At 36.9% G+C, this 19306-nt stretch overlaps 1 protein-coding gene across 5 annotated transcripts in view; it reads right to left on the reverse strand.

Annotated features, from left to right (window-relative positions):
- Positions 1-19306, reverse strand: part of GRID2 (glutamate ionotropic receptor delta type subunit 2) — a 673340-nt gene that overhangs the window by 521947 nt on the left and 132087 nt on the right. For all 5 annotated transcript variants that reach the window (XR_014851598.1, XM_085058012.1, XM_085058013.1 and 2 more), the window contains exon 2: positions 14144-14299. Coding sequence is in view for 4 of the 5 variants with exons in the window: in XM_085058012.1 (XP_084914138.1) it covers positions 14144-14299 (156 nt within the window). In the remaining variant the exon portion in view is untranslated. The remainder of the gene's footprint in view (positions 1-14143; positions 14300-19306) is intronic.

A 19306-nucleotide genomic window follows, 5' to 3' on the forward strand; every position in this document is an offset into this window, starting at 1 on the left:
TAAGCTGAAAAATTCAAACCTCTCCTTTTCTTGCAATATCAATGTTCAGGCTTTCTGCAAAGTCCAACAGAGGTTAGGGCATGGCTTTCTACTCAATTTCTATTTTGAAAGTTAGAGGTAGAGCATTAGGCTTAAACCCTCCACATCGCTTTCTGTGATCTATACACCAATTAAAAGAGTATAACCCAGCCCCATGGGAGCTAGCTTTTCAACTCTTTTAACAGAATTCTAGAGTCCTCAGTAAAAATTGAGAGAGAGGGGGGAAAAAAAGAAAAAAGAGATCCTGGATTAGAGTCAGACACACCAGCTGAAAATTTTTCAACTCATGACAAGCAGGTGCATTTCATGTTTTCCTAAAGGTTTTTCTCATTTCCCATTACAAAGGAACCAGATAAACAAATGCATTTTTAGACCTTGGGATGATATAATTTACTCTTGCTTGATAAATATTTACAGTTAAAATAAATGTGGTTAATTTTGCATAAGTTCTGCTGTGCGTCACAACTGAGGCCCTCAGAGGCTGCAATCCTTTCTTCTCCAGACTCCAAAAAGAAACAACACAGGTTTTTGGGGTTTTTTTGTATGCAAGAGTGTTTCTTCAGCTTTTCCGTATTCTTTGTAGAATACATCTCTTTCCAGGAGCTAACTATTTAGGACTAATGAGTCTTTTGACTTAATCAAAAAGTCTGTTAACCCCACCAGTAGCCACACACAGTCACCCCAATACTTGCAAACTTCTCCAAGTCTAATAGTGCTGTTCAGACTTCTGTTTGTAAAGACTTACACTTACTTTTTGAAACCAAACTAGTCATCCTAGTTCACCTCAAGAAACAGAGCGATTAAAAAAGCTGAAGAAAGTAATAATTTCCTAGATAAGAGAACTTTCATTTGCTTTGCAATCCTGCAGCTGAGTAAAAGGTAGAGATCTCCTGAGATGCAGATATCTCACCAAATATTGCATTAAAAGATTTTGCTTCAAGCTGGGCTATTTGTGCCACAAAAACATTAGAGTCCTCCTATATAGGCAATGTGAGTCTTGCAATGAAACCTGTGCTGCTTCCCAAGTGGCTCCAAATCACCAGAAACATTCAAAGTACTAGGAGAATGCAGAGAAGGTGGTCTTCAAGCCATTTTTTTTGTGATACAGTCAATAAATACCTACATTTTTGTTTACTTGGCTTCTGCATCTGCTAGAAAAAGCATTTAAAAAATCCCTATGAACTATTTTCATTTGTCCTCTGGACAGTTTATCAAAATCTCTAGTCTTAGCCACTGCATTCTAACACATGTATCAATCATGTTTGGAAAGGCATGAACAAATCTTCAAATGTTAGTTCCACATGGTAGACTTTGTACCATCCCTAACCATTTTCCTACCCATCAGTGGCACACTTCAACTTGTAAATTTGTGAGAAAAAATTATTATATCAATTTGTCTCATTTCCTACATTGCTTCTGTTGCTCTTGGATAGACCTTTCTTTCATTTCCTATATTTTAAATACTTTTACTACGATTGAGTACCCCTTTGCATTGTGAAGAATCTGAGTTTGAAATTAATTCTACAGAGAAGTAATACCCACCATGCAGCAAGGGAGCTTTGAAAAACGCAGTAAAAACCTAGTATCTATGTTAATGCTATTTTGTTTCCATATTCAGCCTTCACTTTGAACAATATCACTGCAGCAGACACATTGTTGAGCCCATGGATTTTTTCCACTTGTAATGTTTTCCATTTTCCTATTGTACACAACTGATCCCACTCAAGTTATCAGAAAGATTTGCTGAGCCTGATGCTCCCAAGCACTAGTAGCCATACTGATTTTCAGAGGTAATTTAGAGTCAAGGATTTTTGGTTTTCATAACGCCAGATAAAGACAAGTACTTTTGTTCTCACTTCTTATATAATCATATCATCAAAAATGGGCAGATACAACAAGCACTTCTAGATATAAGTTATGATCTTCCAGACATATCCAACAAGAATAGACTAAGTAAGGGGAGAAGAATGAAAGAGGTCATCCATTAAAGAAAAGCTCAAGCAATTCTCTAGAAGGTTTTGTGATATAGTTTAGCAATAAAAGAAGAATTCCCATGAAGGCAAACTACTCAAAATTGTGCTTTTCATTATCAAAGGAAATCACTCATCCACAGATACTTATGAAATCACTTTTTGTTTTCATGTTGCAAAATAAATTACTTCTCCAGTTTCAGATAAAGAATCACAGAATATTCCAAGTTGGAAGGGAACCACAAGGATCACCAAGTCCAACCCCTGAAACCAATGAATAGACAATGAGGAAAGTTCTACATGAGTTGGTCCCCGCATTAAACATTAATAGATATGAAAAATAAAAGGGGACAAACTTCCAAGTCACTATTTCTGCTGATGATAGGAAGAAAAGCTGAGCCTTTCTCCTTAAATTCCCTTTACATTAATGCAAGGGGTACGTGCAATTTTGCATCATGTTTCTTCACACCAAGGTTTTCCTCAAGAACACCTTTTGCAGAACAAAATATGGTCTATAAAGGCACAAAGTGCACAAGCTGAAGGCACAGAGCACAACCACATAGGAAAACAGATTTCAAAAATGCCAAGTAACAGTAAAAAAAAATAAAAGAAAAATCTGCAATTTAGAGATCCCTGACAGAAAATACATGGGACCAACTCTTACAAGGTGACAATTTTTAAAGTAATGAACATATATGGTAAAAACCAAAAATTTTATTCTTATTATTTAGGTAGAAGCTCCAGAAAATAACTTGAAGTTTAAAAAAGAATACAGTGATGTGTCACTAGTTTTGAGAATGTTCTTAATATTAAGAAATAGTGCAGAAAGGACTACACTTCTCCCATGCTTTTGGAAGCTGCTGACTTTGGCTGCCCATTTCCACTTAGAAAGGATTGTTTTTCAAGGTGCATTCCTCACAAATACCACAGAATGTGAACTTGTTGCTAGGTTAGACCAAGGAGTCAAGTCTTTCAAAGTCATCCCCATTATAGCAGTGACTGACATTGTAGTACAGAAAGAACAGGGTCCAAAACTCTTCTTGGAGGCACAGTTCATGTGAGAGCTTGAGTATCAGCAGCTGCCAAAGGAGGCTCCAGATGCCATCTGTGCTCCTCCAGAGTCTGTTCTGGATAGGAATGGAAGGTGATCCAGTATATTCACTGCCTATACCCCCTGCAACTTGCACAAGGAACATCTGCTGACACACACAAGTTTCTAACTTGGTCATCAGGTTAGACTTCACATGAATGCCTGAACAGACAGAAAAAAAACCAAACCACCAAACACAGGGAGGAGTAATCTATGTGAACTGGCAAATGTTTTTTGCGTGTCAACCTAATTTAAGGAATTGACACAAAGGATGAACTCAGAAAATCTTGAGCTGTGATCCTGGCACAACCAAATACATGTAACACGCACATTTGGCTTAAGAAGTGATTGGAGTTTTGAAACTAGTTGCGCTCAGATTCAAAGGAATCTTAGGATTAGAGAACTTGCTAAAAACAGGTACATTAAAACACATGGCCTTTCTGGCTAAGTTTATTGAAAGAAAGAGGAACTGAGACAAGCCATAGCCAGCTCCATTTGTAACATCCACAACAAGTTTTTATATGCAGAAACCAATTCTTGAGAACTGTGATGCTGTGGAACACACCATAACCTGTCACATTGGTTTTTACGGAATTTTGTCTGTGAAGAATCAGAACCAAACTCAAACAACTCTTACTGATCTAAAAGCGGACAGAAGGCTTAAGTAGTACTTTGCATGAATTATGGCCATTTATTCTTCTTTCTGGCAAAAAAACCCAAAGAAACCTTCACAATACATTTTATTAATAGAATTTGAGGCACGAGTACTATGCAGAAGGAAAGAAACAAAACACTGCTACAGAAATTCTCCACGGTAGATTGAGAAATATTGAAAAAGAAATATGTTTTATGATAAAAAATTGCGACTTGAATGGGACTTATAGAGCCACTCAATAACTGTGCATGGAGCTTCTCTGGATGTTGACCTTTTATAATGTTAATCCTCCAGATAATGAAATTCAATGGAAAAACGTCCCAACTACAGAATTCCTAGTAACTCTCAATATAATGCTGTTATCTGCTATTGAAAGATATAATTTTTGAATTAAAGAAAGAAGCAGTTGCTACTTACAAAAAGTGCAAAGTATTTCTTCCTGGAATACAGGAAAACATTTTTCTGTATAGATTTTCTTCATTTTGGGTTGTTTGGGGGTTTTTTGTTTTGGTTTCGTTTTTTTTTTAATAGAAAGATAAGGTAGAACAATGCATCTCTTAGTGCCATGTAAACTAAGACAGCAAAGAACATTGCTTCAAAGCATTTTCTTGAGTTAGTGTTTCCAGAGATTTGTTCTACACTCAGTTATTTCTGTTCCAAATCACGGTCACTGTTTTTGGCTAAACCAACTGTGCTAGGTGCCACTTGCTCCTGTGCTCCACAGTTATCTCCAGACTCTCTCCTGCTCTCACCACAGGAACCAGTTTCTACTCCACAATGTGTGGAATTCAACCAGCCAAGCACATAGAACAACATGATTTTGGCTCAGCATTTGATCCACCAGTACCAAACTAAGAATGAAAAATACATTTAAAAGCAAGATAGCCAAGTGAAAGTTGGCTATTATCCCTTCATCTATACCAATTTTCTCCCTTTTCCTTTCTACTATCAGAGAATTAGGATTAGCAAAGTCCTGAGGAAAAAACTCAAATTTCATGTGTTAAGTAGAACTAACGAGCCTTTTTACAAATGTCTTGACAAGTGCTACTTTTGCATCACCTCACTCCTCAGATTGCACCCATTAGAGAGAATGTTAACTCTTACAACATAGGCAACTTTTTTTTTTTTTATTTTTACTCCTGGTAAGTCTAAATGGATTTTATTTCCTGAAAAAAATTCATCTTCTCTGTTCAGTAAACAAAGTTTTGGTACCCCTTTTCACTGAAATGGCATTTGAGAAGTGCAAAAGTCTCTTCTCTTTGGGTGGCTGTTTTTTTCTGTAATTGAAAACTCATGATCATTTATTTTCACCTTCTGGTATCCAGCATTACAGCAAGCTGGTGCAACATCTGGCTGCACCTGGAAGGGGGAATTCACACTCCCTTCCTGTGCCCTTAGCAAGGGCTGGCTATCACAGGGCTTGCCACAGAGCCGCAGCGTGCTACTAAAGAGACATAATATTTTTGAAAAAGAAAGTAGCATCTTTCTGGCTTCCTTTCCTGCACCAGGTCACGGAGGGATGGGAGGAACATAAATTGTTTACCTGTAACATGGAACTGCAATTTCTGAGTACAGCTCTCTGGTACTCTGATGACCAAGCCCTGTACATCATAACCCTCTTGTTGCAAATGTAGTGTCAGAAGCCAAACCTCTGTAGGCTTTTACTTATTTAGCTGTGTTTTGTGGTCTGGCACTCTAGAAGATTCATTGTGATTCCAATCTTATTTCCAGATATCCTAAGGCACAGCCATGACCTGCAGCCACATTTTCTGCTTCCAGCAATACCAGAGGAGCTACAGCCACCTGGCACATTTGGACAACCAGAGGTGCAGGATGTGAAAATGTTGCAAAGATTTACAAGTTTCTGGGGAAATAAGCCTTAAAGTAAACAAAATAATGAATACCAGCTGCCAAAGAAAATTAAGTCACTGATTTGGGATTGCTTAAGTAATCCCTGCTCAGGAAAGCCTTTAAGCAGGTGCTTAATTTCCACATCAAGTTAAGCCCCATGTGTTAATTCCTTATACCCTTACATAAAGATCCCAAGCCCAAACTCCCACTTGTGTGTCAACAGAACATGAAAGGCTCTACAAGAGTCCTGCATCTATTCCAGGCAAAGAGTAAATGTTTTTAATTACCATCAACACTACCTGTTTCATCTGCCCTCTGCAAGTGCTGCACTTAGTGGCAGCATCCCTCAGAACGGCTTGGCTCACCTCAATGTTCTTTCAGACTATTGAATTTTAAGGGGAAAAAATAAGTTTCAGAAGAGCTAAAGGCCCACCAATAGTCAAAATGAATGAGCATTAAAATCCCACAGCAGATATCCTTTTAAGAAAGATAACATGAAAGGTTATGGTTTTCCGATTTGATTAGTGTTTTAATAAAACTCTCCCTAGTTTCAAAATCTGTCCTTGTAACTGCACTCTTTTGCTCTGATAATTTTTCATAAATTGTTATTTAGTCAAAATTACTTGGTAGTGTACAATATAAAGGGTCTAAGTAACAGGGAACCAAGCTAAAATATAATTAATTTTCCCATCTAAGAGAATGACCTTCATAATTCACTTCAGGCTTCACCTCCAGAGTTGTCATGGCTCATTTCCTCATTATCAAAATTAGATTTTAAAACACTACTGTCCTCCATAAAGTACACTTTGTCTCTGATAATACAGAGAGAAAGAAAGAGAGAGAAAGGAGTATATATAAAATTATTTGCAGCACACAAATACCCAATTGCCTCAAAACCAGACTGTTGTACTTATTAAGAATACAGTGCCCAAAGAGCAAACACATTATAACAAAACCAGCTTGCAAATGAAACAAAATATTTTTGAAAAGAGAATGAAGAAGTGCAATAAAGGCTCAAAGGGGAGAATTAAATTAATAAATAAATTAATTAAAATTAATTAACTTTACTGAATTTTAAACAAGCACTGATATAGAGAGATACAACAAATATGGATCTGTAAGGAGTCAGATTCATGTTTGTACCTAAACTGTATGGTGAAACAAGGACCTGGTGACTTTCACTTAATTTGTAGAATTTAACCAGGACAAACAAAAGGAAAATCTCCAATTAACATTATGAGTGCACTCAGGAGGACTCCACAGAGCAGAAAACAGCTGAATGCAGCAGTTCATAGCTTGGTAGTTACCACAACCTGCTGCAAGCTTGCAGGCTGTGAGACCTGTCTGGGAATATACATGTCTTGTTGGACAGTGATGATTGACTGCTGTAGTGATTTTAATTGACATTGCTTCACAAAAAGATGAGAAGGAAACCCAGATAGGGTGTCCATTACTTATTTAAGGAGATTACTTTGGGGGACTGATAGCCCAGGGTGCTAGTTAAATAATTGGCATCTAGGAAGATGAAGCCTCTCTCATTTGCTTTGTCTCTATGCTTCTGTTTGTTAAAATACCCCAAAAACCTCCAGGCACAGTGGCTTTAAACGTTTAAATGTACTACTGATATTATTTAATCACATCACAATCTGCATAGCTCTCTTAAAAGTAAACCCCTAGCAGTGTGTCAGAGTACATTAACACAGCAGACTGAAGCTCCGTGTTTAATGTATGAAAACACTTGTGAACTGCAAGTGGAAATATGTCTATTGCAAAATCAGAAATCATCCAATCTAGATTTAAACTGTTAGTACTGCAGAAGAGCAGTCTGTCCAGCAATTCCTGCAGTAAAGTGATAAAATTCACTCTGTACCTCTCCATCAAAAGGCACTACACTTGTCCAGTTATTTATTCATTTCTTTGATCCACCTTTTTAAAGGGGGTTAGAGGTTAATAGTCTCTTAATCACGTGTTTTTCAAGCAACAGTCTGGGAAATAAATTCATTCAAGCCTATTAAAATTCCTGCCTGTCATTTGAAAGTGGAAGCTCTGATAAAAAATACCAAAATCTGCCCTAAAAATTAAGTCGAGCCAAACTTTGGCAACCGACAACGGCAAATAGTATCAGTGCTGGGAAAATCACTCCTGCTATTTTCAAGTCATGAGAAAGCAGAAGGAGAAAAAAGACCACAGGAAGGTAGTGTGGTAGGTAATGCAAAGTCTGAAACACCGAAATCCTTGGTTTGTATGTAAAGTCCTTGGTTTGTACCTTCAGTCACGGCGTTGCACTTGAATGCTGCAATGAAGCCAAGTGTAACAGGGATGTTACTGGGTCTCCCGGTCACCTGAAGAAAAGGGGTTTCCATAGAAACACTAGCATTCTTCCCTTAAACCACAACAAAGACATGCAGCATTCATAAAGTGTACATTCAGCGGGGTTTAGGTACTCTGGGAGACAAAGTGGATAACAACACCTAAAGGATGCTGTTACCTTGTCCTAGCCTGCCCTGTAGTGAGCCTCTTTCCTCCCCTCTTCGGCTCAGCAGTTTGGAAAACCTACTGCAGAGAAGGCTCTTCAACCACTGTCATATCTATAGATTAATTTCTCACATTGTTTAAACAATCTTGAAAAAAGCCATTATTCATAGACTGATTTTTTTAAAATTTCCTTTTAAAAAAAAATTAATTTATGTGGGTTTAGCTGAATTTTTTGGAGCTGGTATGTATGATTTTTTTAATCTTCACGCATCTGAAACTCTAGTGCAGTTTACAACTGCCAGTGTTTGCTTTCAAACTGGAAACAAAGACAACACAAGTAGTCTTACAATGGAAGAAAACACTATTACAGAAAGAATTAGGAACCAGAAAAACATTGGGGCTCAAAATGCAAAGGCTGGAGAAAGATGGAAGTCTTGCAGTTACTGCAGTTATCCTTTCTGAGGATAAATCTGACCTCTTACAGCCTGCAGTATGCCCTGAGTATATCACTTCTGAGCAAAGAAAGGTCACAATAGCTTTGAAATAGTTGCTCAAAATGTGTTAAATGTGCATCCTGCTCATCCTAAGCTAAGCCTCTATTTCATGTCCCTTTTCTGGTTCCATCAGAGCTCACTCCTTCCTTCTCCCTGATCTTCTGCCATGCAACCACTGCCTTCCCAACTGTCAGGATGTTCTCACCAGGGTAGCAAGATCTTTTTTCTAAACCTGTCAACACTTGGACTCCCATGGTACATTTATGGAAAATTGGAGATCTGATGGATTTTGTGGGGTTTGAAAGACTTAAAGGAGAACAAAGCCTGTGCAAGAGTAGTAGGCTGCTCACCCAGCACTTTGAGAACAGGGCAAAGTGCTACAACTGCTGGTACATCAAGAGAAAGCACAGAGGACAGGTAATTCAAAAAATCTTCTACCATATTTTCTGAAGTGCTCATGATACAAGCAATTTGCAATTGCAAACACTTCCAGCAGTTTCTGACTTTACAAAGTCTTGTATCATTACTGAAATGCTTCTCCTCCCCTTCTCCCTTTACTTTTTATAGCTCAAATCCTACTTGATTTTTTTTTCTTCCTCAGTATATCTTTTCACATCAAAATCCGTTTTATTGCGAAATAAAAAGCAAACCAGAAATGAAACAGAGGGACAGTGAAGAAGTTCAACCCTGTAAAGGTTTAATCTCAAACTGAACATGTAGTGGTTAATAAACAGCAGAAGGAAGGCTGAGAAATATGAAGAAATAAGTGACAGAAAGTGAAAAAGTTTAGCAGTCCATGAAATGTGTGGATTTAAACAGATTTCTACAGTGATCAGAGAAATGGGAAAGGACAATCTTATTACACTCATCTAGTCCCAAAGGCCAAAGCAGATGTATCCATCAGGTTGTAATTTCTGACCATAAAACTTCGCTGGAATAAAATCCTGCATGTGACCTTCATACATATTGCTGTCCTACAAACCTCTGTTACTCTACAGCTGAATCCCATTTAGTTATGACTCACTGCCTTATTTACTTCACTGATCACAATAAGCTTTCAAAAGCCATTACGAAGGCTTGAGTTGGTGTCTGTAAGCATACTCTGGTGACTACCCTGAATGACAAAAAGGTTGGGTTAGGAAAAAATAGAAAAAGAAGCCTCACATATATGTGATTGCAATAGGAAAACGTGTCCAAAATTAATTTCAAACAGCACCAATGAAATCTATTTGTCACATGTCACAGGTAACATATAGAAGAAAACATTGGATTACTATAGAGTTATTATTCAAGATAGCTAAAATGTGCTGCTGTCAAAAGCAGAAAAAAAAGGAGGCAGGAGAAAGGAGTAAGATAAAAAAACCCCATCAGCACTAAATGAAAAGAAAACATTTGCCATGAGGTTAAAACATTGCCAATGGATCTCCAAGGAAGACACACATCTTTGGCCAAGCTCTGACTACCTTCCAGATGCTGTGGATGCCTCAAGCACTGCAAACTCTCACAGAGTTTTCTCCATAACTCTTGGAGTGCAAGTGGGAATGGCAGCATGAGGGCTGTAGAAACTGTGCTGCCCAAGGACATGTAACAGCATGAGCCAAAGTACTACCTCTGGTTCAAGCTACCAAAGCCACCCCTTCCCTCCACTTGCCACAAAAATGCAAAGGCCATCACACATTTTTTATCAGCCATTCAGCTACTGTATGGTCATATTAATGATAAATTAAGGATTGAAGGAAATAGCAGGCTCTGAACCATAAAATTAAAGCTTTAATTATTAGTGTAGTGGAGAAGGCACAAGCAGAATAAAAGTAAGCGAAAGATAAGAGAACAGAGTGATTTTCTGACAAACAAGAAAAATGGTATCGTATAGCTTTCAACCAAATCTCCCAGTGAAAGAGAAGAGTCCATTGAAAAGAAATATAGAAACATGACTTTTATGAAAAAAAATAAAAATTACAGTTTAAGCATATGTAGAACTCAAACACTTTTGAAGGCCTGTCCCACCCATATTTAAATACTGCTGTAAATTGGAGTCTCACAGGAGAGGAAGTAAAGATTATATGAATACATATTATTAGAACTAGTATGAATCTGATCATAATTCCTTGTTTCATAAAGCTAAATCACTGACTTACTACCATGCAAAAACTGACTATCCCTTCTTCTTTCAATGTCTTTATACAAAGAAAACTTATGTCTATGCTTTTCCTTTGTGGAACTCGACATGGGCACAGCATAAAAAAAGCCAATCACAATATTCTTCTTCTCTCAATCATGCAAATACTTTGAGACACAGCACAGAAGAGTACTATTAATATTGTGGGGAAGGAGGGAAGGAGGGAAGGAGATTTCCACAGGTGTCATTGTGACACATCTCAGCAGCTGGGCTGCAGCTTCCACAAGGGCATGGGATGCACCATGGTTGCTGTTGGCCCTTTCTGACAGAACACACACCAAAAGCAAGACTAATTTTCCTGGCTTAAAGAATTTCACCTCCTGTTTCTCTGCACTAGAGCATGGCTATGAATAGTCCCTGAGGGCATTTCCAGTGATATTATGGGGCATGTCATTCCCAGGTCTTCTAGGATAAAGCCACTCAGCTTTGCTATAATATCATTGCTCCAGTCAGAGCTGTTAATGAGATGCCCCAAGGTACAAGTGGAAGACATTTTAGGGCACTGGAATAAACAGATTCAGAGGGAAGAATACAGTACTGCAAAGCTGGTGATGCGCTCAAATTATTTATCTTTACATCCCAAAATCATTACGAAGTGTCTGAGTATTTCTGTTTAGGTTGTTTGCATGTTATTTGCTAATTTCACTAATAAAGTGAAATAAAATAAATAATACATGCTGGCCATTATTGAATCGTTATGAAAAATATCTCTGTACCTAATGTCTTGTTACATGAGTCCTTTGGTAATGATTTCTTGGTTTTTATGAAATTTACAATCCTAGGCAAATTTTTATCCTTTTCCATTGACTGAAAAGGGCAGGTTTTACACAAATTTAGACCAATTTTAAGCTATTATAATGGATCTAGTGTTTTAAATAAGCATTTCACCAAGCATTAAAAGCTGGGGGTTTTAAAGAGTAGTCTGTAGTTTATCCAATAAGAAAAAAGTCAAAACCTTAAAAAAAACCCAGGTATTGTGACCCCAAACAAAGCAAACTTCAAGCATTTATATAAAAAAAACAATTAAAACAAACAAATAGTAAATTAAATAAATAGTATATCTTTTTAACATTAGGCCCTGCCTGATAGGAGAGACCACAGTACCTCAGACTCAGTGTTGTTGTGATGCTAAGGAAAGGGTCATGCATGCATGAGAAAGGAAAGTTTGAGCATACTGAATGTTACACACTGAAAAATCTGAGATTTAGCCTTGTATTAGTGTTTCTTTTACAAATAAAAGGAATTGACTGAGTGTTTAAATGACTTTTTTTCCTGCTGTTTAGTACAGTGCATTTTTTCTAAGCATTTTTCCAAGTTATGAACCATGTAATATGTGGTACAAGTTAGGGTAGTTCCCTTCCCTGCTATTAACATTGATAAGAAACACAATTAAGAGCAGGAGTTGAGTGATATAGAGATAGAGAGAAAAGGTGAAGTCAAGAAACTTGTGCAAGTTAATTGAAATATTACACTGCATCTTCTGCCTGTGTTTAGTTAAAACAAAACAAAATTAACTGTGGTGAAATATTTTACCAAGCAAAATTTCAATGATATGTATATGCAAAAGATTAAAACCTTTGTTCTTTACTTGGATTATTCCAAACAAAACACAGGGCACTTAAAAGATAGAGAATATTATATTTGTTAGGCATGTAGCTGTATTTGATCATGTATTTACAAGAAACAGGTTTTACTGGAAAATATTAAACTCATCAATATTTATTTTGATGGTCATATTTATGTTGAGGTCATAACAGACCTTTCACTCCCCCAATAGATGGTAATGAAATTTATGTCCAATCTGCTCCATTCACATTTCAAATGATGACTACACTTTCAACAATGATACTTCCAACAATGACAAACACAACTTTTGTATAAAATAATTGAATATTGAAACACTGGGTCATTAACTCCTTTAGAATGCTCTACTTTACTAAACACTATTAGTTTCTCAAAGTTACAAACAAATATGGTACTTAAAACATAATTTTGTGAAATAGTCTGTAACTACTCGACCACAATGAGACAGGAAATTAATTGTTAACTTCCACTGTTAATCAATGTTAAGCACAGAGCACCATCTAACATCATCCATCCTGGATTTAAACAAAAAACAAAAAAAACCCCTCAAATACCAGCAACGTAGAAAGCATCTTAAAATTATTGAGCTCACTTACTCACTTTCCCCTCTGAATTCTAAAAGTATCAGGTAGTTCCAGTTTCTTTGTTAGCCTTTTCAGATTGAGAGAGATGGAATTGATTCTAATTGGAATACTTTCAATATCACGTCTTTTTCTGCTTCAGCCCTATCAAGCACAGATTGCAATGCCTCTCATTATAGATCTATCTACTTGCAAAATTTAACAGAACAAAAAAATTACTAAATTATCAAGTTCTCAAAAAATTAAGAATGTCACTGGTAAAAAAACAAAATAAGCATTAAAGACTTTTTCATTGGCATTGCCTTGTCAATGGTCCATTGAAGCCAAATGTTTAACTTCGCAAATATTGAAGCAACTATTAGAGTATTTCACTTAAACCTCAAGTGTCAATACAGAACCAATGATTATATAGAAAATAATCAAAATTTAGCTTTGTTATTAAGAAAAGGTTAATAATATACCTGCAATAAATAACATTGGAATCTCAGGCAGATGTCAGTGTGGCAAAACAGCAAAGAAATAACAAATGCTTAAACCCCAAATCTGAATTCTTAGTTCTAAAGACCTCTCCTAGCTGTCTTTCCAGAGAACTGCTCAGTCACACCACTGATTTACTAATCCAGCTCAAAAGGATTTCAAATATTATTTTCTGTTATCATCCTGCCACTATCACAGAAGCCCAAAGCAATGTCGTCATCCCTTGTCCAATAATTATGGAATGACACAAAGGACAGGCTGAGAACAAAATCATATTGGACACAGGCAACTTTCTGAGTCACCAGGTTATCTAATCCCTCCTTTAAAATATGTAATTTTTCAGGTGTGCAGGCTGAAAAGGTTATCCACACAACAACCTATCTTTGCCAACAAAGTGCCATTAGTTGCATGAAATTAAACCTAAAAGTAGTGAGAAATAGTCATCATTTTGACAGTAACTTCAAACAGCCTGGAAAAGAGGAAAGATGTAGGCAAAACATGTCTGACTCCTTTATACATTTCAACAAGCTGATATACAGAAATGGATAAACCTGACTTTATAGCTATAAGTCACTGTGACCAACACAAACCAAAGCAGCTAAATCCAAAATTAAATGTACTATTTGACAGTTCATACAAAAAGAAGCCAACAAAAGTGACAAATTCCCATAAAGCTAGGAAACCATCAGGGTAACATTTTGCATGTCACTGCAGAAACAACAGCATGAAATTTCTTTAGTTGTCCTACCTTCTTGAACCGCCTGGAAAGGATTGTTGCCATCCACAAATGTCACTGAACATGTGATTTTCTCCGTTTGTAAGATTTCATCATTCTGGTTGAGATCAGCAACTGCCATTCGAAAAACTTCCTCATCTTTTTTGGCAGATTCATCAAAAATCGCCCCTGTGGAGGAAAAAAATGAACAAAAATCACATCGCACCTTTCATGTGCAGTATCCCAAAGCATTAATCATAAGCACCTAAAACACTTCTTGCTAGAACATCATCCCTTCCTCATCAGTTCTCTTTATATAAAGCCTAGAAGCTGCTTCACAAGACACAGGATCCTTACATTTTGACAAAAACTAAGACATAAATTGAAGGGAAGCATTGATTCCAGCTCGAAATGTTGGGGAAAACTAGGTAGGCACAAAGTAAATTATCTGTATAAGAACATGGCCATGGAATGAGAATTGAGTTTTTTCCAAAGGTGCCATTTAATATGTTGAATTACTACAGGGAGCTAGGATATACATTTAGCGTCAAGTCTAGTGGCAATTAAAAAATATAAAGTTCAAACGATGTGAGAATAAGCATAAAATGGTAGCAGCACTGGGAAAGTGAGGTAGAATTGACACCCATGATCAATAGGTCAGCAGCCAATATACATTATTTCAGGTGTAATACCTATAGGATTTCCAAAACAACAACCCCAGCTAATTGTCTGACTCTTGAAGTCGATAAGTTAAATTTAAATTTAAATGGTTAATTAAAATAAGTACTGCCTTTAGAAATCTCACAGAAAGTGAATGTTCTGCCTATATTTTCAAAACATTTAAGCAGAACATTTTAAACAGTGAACCAATAAACTCAAGAAGAGCTGGCAGAGTGAGAGTGGCCAACTCTCATTTGGCCAATTCTTCAAGTGTACTGAAAAAGAAGTCCAAGACTAGTCTGGGGGCTTAAGCTTTTTTTTCTTTAAACTATAGCATCACTTTTAGCATCACTTATTTCCTATTATTTTACACATGCTTCTTATATGAACTATTTATTCAGAGATGGCTCCAATTACACTGTTATAGTCCTGTGACAAATGCTAGCTTGTTTAGAACCTGAAAATCAAGGCTATCGGATTTTCAAGCACCTTTAAAGCTTTTATTTCCAGGCAGTAGATTAAAGAGACAGAAGGGCTAGTTCAAAACCAGACTTTTGAAAACTGTGTTTATTTATTCTTGAGTGTCTGTTGTCAGTACAGACCTCACTAAGGCAGTGAATGTGTCAAGGCAAAGAAAACAGAAAATGCTGATCACTGCTGACTCCAGGTAAACACCTGCAATCAGTGCTGAAAAGAACTGAAAAAGATTCATTTAGAGGAAAAGGCTACTTTTAGATAAATAAACTTCATACACAGTGTTTACTGTGTTTTTTCCACTGACCTCCGACACTCATCTCCCTGCCAGCACCACTCATCCTGCATGAGCATCATCTCTTCCTACAGTCTGACCGCTTTGACTCCAGCATTTTCCCTCCTGAAGCTCCTACCATCTGGAACAGCTGTTCTTTACCTCTCCACCTCATTCACCTGTCATCTCTGTGCAAATCTCAGCCCAAAACATTCCTTTTTCCCTTTGCCCCCATCTCCATTTTCCCTTGTTTTATTTAGCTCCATAAAGCAAAGCTGCACATGGCCGAGAACACTCTTGGTATGCAAGATGTTACAAACCATATTTTCTCCACAAACACAGTTATTTGTGGATACACGTGGCATTTAAGGGGACAAAAAACTGTGTCCAAGACATACCTTTAAACATGTTTCTAACCTCACGGAACTCAAAAAAAAAAACCAAAAAACCACCCAAAAAAACCCAAAACCACACAGGCTTCATTTTGCGGTTACACCTGTACTGCTGATAACAGCATAGCCCTGAAAACATTTGAAGGAACTATTTTTACATGGCTACTAAGTAACAACGGTAAAGTTAAGGGGGAAAAACTGGAAAATAATTATAGTAATTAGTCAAATTCTACCCCTGTAGAATAATTCTGTCACAAATGCTATACTGTAAAGAAGTGAACATACACAGATTTCATGCACACACACAGGACAGCTGTCAACTACGTTGCAGAACAGCATGGCAAAATAAAAATCTTCCAGCCAACACTGCAGAGTAAAGCTCCTTATTCAACAGATGGGAAATATCATCTTTATCCTGGCTTGGTCCCCAAAATAATCTAGTTCATTTGCTGAGTAGAGGATACAGTAAAATCTCAGGTAACTAGGTTTCTTTTACATGTGTCATTGCAAAAATCCCCTTCAGCACCTTTGCCCTTCCACTGGGCAACAGAGGGCTGCTGCCAAGATTGTCTTGGACTGGTGAATCCATCAAGGTTCTCAACACATGAGTCTTCTTGACAATCTTTTCTCTTTCATTCACATACAGATATTCTTAATAAACTCCTATGCCTTTTCTCCCATTTCTCAGCCTGAAACAAATCCTACATCTGGCAGTACCAGAACATATAAGGGACTGAGTTAGATGAAACTCCATGCTGTATTCACAAATGCTGCTCTCACTTAATTCCTCCACTTTTGCTCTGACTGGGGCTTATTTTTTATGGTTCCATGTTCCAGATGCCAACACCAAAATTTCTCCTATAACCAGTACTGTACCTGACATTTTAAAGAAACGATCTGACAGAAACAACACTGCACTTGTTCTAGTGTAGGAGTATCTCCATAGATAAAACCAATAAATTCACAGATCAATTAGAAAAAAGTTCTAAACACAGTTCCTGTCTAAGCATCCAAGCAGAAATTAGATCATTTTCCTTCAGAAACTCAGGCCTCATTCATTAGAGTATCTAACTTGTCTACACAAAAAGCCTTTTAAGATATAATAAAGATTACACTGTTCCTTTCAGGAGATGGCAGTGCACAGCAGCACATGCATTACACTTCAAATGGTGATAAGAGAAATTTGATTACATAATCGATTCTCAAAATTTAATTTCAGTTGTTACATAGAATTGAAAACCTAAAAACAAAAGAAAGCCAAGCCACAAACCCCCTGAATAATTTTTAAATTGTTACTATTCCCATATATAAAAGTTTATGCCCCTGTTTCAGCTCTATTTCATGTGTCTCTCTCTCTCTCTATATATTACAGAGGTGGATGGAAAGAATAATATTTTTGCTAGCTATCTAAAAGAAAAGCCATTTAAATGAAAAGATGGGATTGTTTGGATTGTGCTAACATTGCTGGAATTCTTTCCTTTCACTGTCATTTCAGAAATTATCCTCTAGTTAACGGGATCAATCTTTCTAATGTGAAATAACTATATCAAAATTTTTACATCTACCTCAATATGCAACCTTTAACTAATGGTTAAATTAAACCTCACGTATGAGGTATGATTTTCTTTTCCTCCCAGGGCCTGAAGTCTGAAGTTCTCATGTGTATTCTTTCAAATACAGTCATTCAACCAAGTCAAACAACCCAAATGAACAAATAAAGGGTATCAGACTTTAAAATTACTTCCATATTGAGACTCATTTCTTCATGTAGACCTGGAAATGAGAGAACTGGAATGACCACTAACTTACTTGGACTATGTGTCTAGAATGAACCCTTTTGACCAGAAGAGAAATTGTTACAGAAAGTAATAAACATCTAAGGAGGAAAATTATTTCTATAGATTTTTTAAGACACTCACTCTCTAGAAAAACGATGTAACAACACTATTTAAAAAGGGAGAAAGTCTTCAAAATAATACATAAGTAATGCAGTTCATTTCTCTTCCACCCCCACTGCTCATCTCAGCTGGAAGTGGCTTCACACTACACATGTCATTTCTAACTACGCTCAAGGAGCATTCCCATGATTGCATCAGGAGCCAACATGCTGACACAGCAACTACTCTGCACCAGCTTCCCCCTCCTGTTTTATTAGCATGTCATTACTTTCAGCTTTATTTCAGAATCTGGATGAGGACAGCACAAACATAATTCTCTACTGGCTTTTAAAAACCCTGAGCACATCAATAATGTCATGTGGTTTAGCAAAGAATTCTTTGCATTTAACTATCTCATTTGCACTTGGCCATGCCATGTGAAATCTGCCAATTTAAGTTAATAGAGACCAAATCAGACAAATGCTCAGTAAGTTCAGATACTGATAACATCACTAGGATGGCTTTTCAAAAATCCCTTATCCTACTGACCCACACACACCTAAAAAAAAAAAAAAAATATCCAAATTAGACATTATCAGCTGTTTCTAGAGTGACTTAAGCAGTCTTCTGGAATCAGTCCAGAAAACAAAAAAGTGAGAGAAATGGATAATGATTGCAAGGATGAAGTGAGATTTAAACCATTGTTCATCTTTCTATCAACTAAGGAAGGACAAAGTCCACTGCTTGTAGTGCTCTCAAGTATTATAATTATATTACATATGAAAGTATAACATTTCTGGACATCACTGTCCCATATTAGTCTGAGAAAATTAAGTACCTTATTTAAAAGAAGAGGAAGGGCACATGGATTAAATGCCATAGTGAATTGAGGTCACAGCTCAATTTCAGCACATATTTGATTTTTCACCTTCTAACATAGCTCACACACCCCTCACCAATAAAAGCCATATATGCTTTGCCCAATAATTTACTGCTTCATTCCAGGAATGTTTGGGGAGAAAAGCAAGAAAATGGGAAAATGTATACATAGGAACCTTTTGAGTGACCATCCCATGTTCTCAGCAGCTCCTGATTCTACGACAATTCTTTGTGCCACTTATATTGCCAACGTGTTCCAGTGTCTGAATCCAATTCCACTATATTTTCTCAACTGCTGTTATTGAATTATTATTCTGAATGAGAAAGTTAACACAGCTGCTGGGAGAAGGATGGCCATGCTGTTAATGCTCAGAACTGGAAGCTGAGGGTTTTTAGTTTTCATGGCAAATCTCATCTGAAATGTCCTTGAGATTTATGAGCTCATTGCCACAGGTCTAGCTCCCCAATATCAAATAAGGCTATGAGACATTAATTTCTAGAGGTCCAAGTAAGACTGTTATCTGATATCCTCAGATACATCGTAGAATAACATCTCATGTTATTTCTAAGGCCATGTGAATGTCTGGTTGGGAAAATTTGTATAAAATCCATTCATTTTTAACTTTAGGGGCAAATGCCT

This window comes from Lichenostomus cassidix, chromosome 4 (genome assembly GCF_008360975.1).
Source record: "Lichenostomus cassidix isolate B80296 chromosome 4, HeHo_3.0, whole genome shotgun sequence".
Taxonomy (NCBI): Eukaryota; Metazoa; Chordata; class Aves; order Passeriformes; family Meliphagidae; genus Lichenostomus; species Lichenostomus cassidix.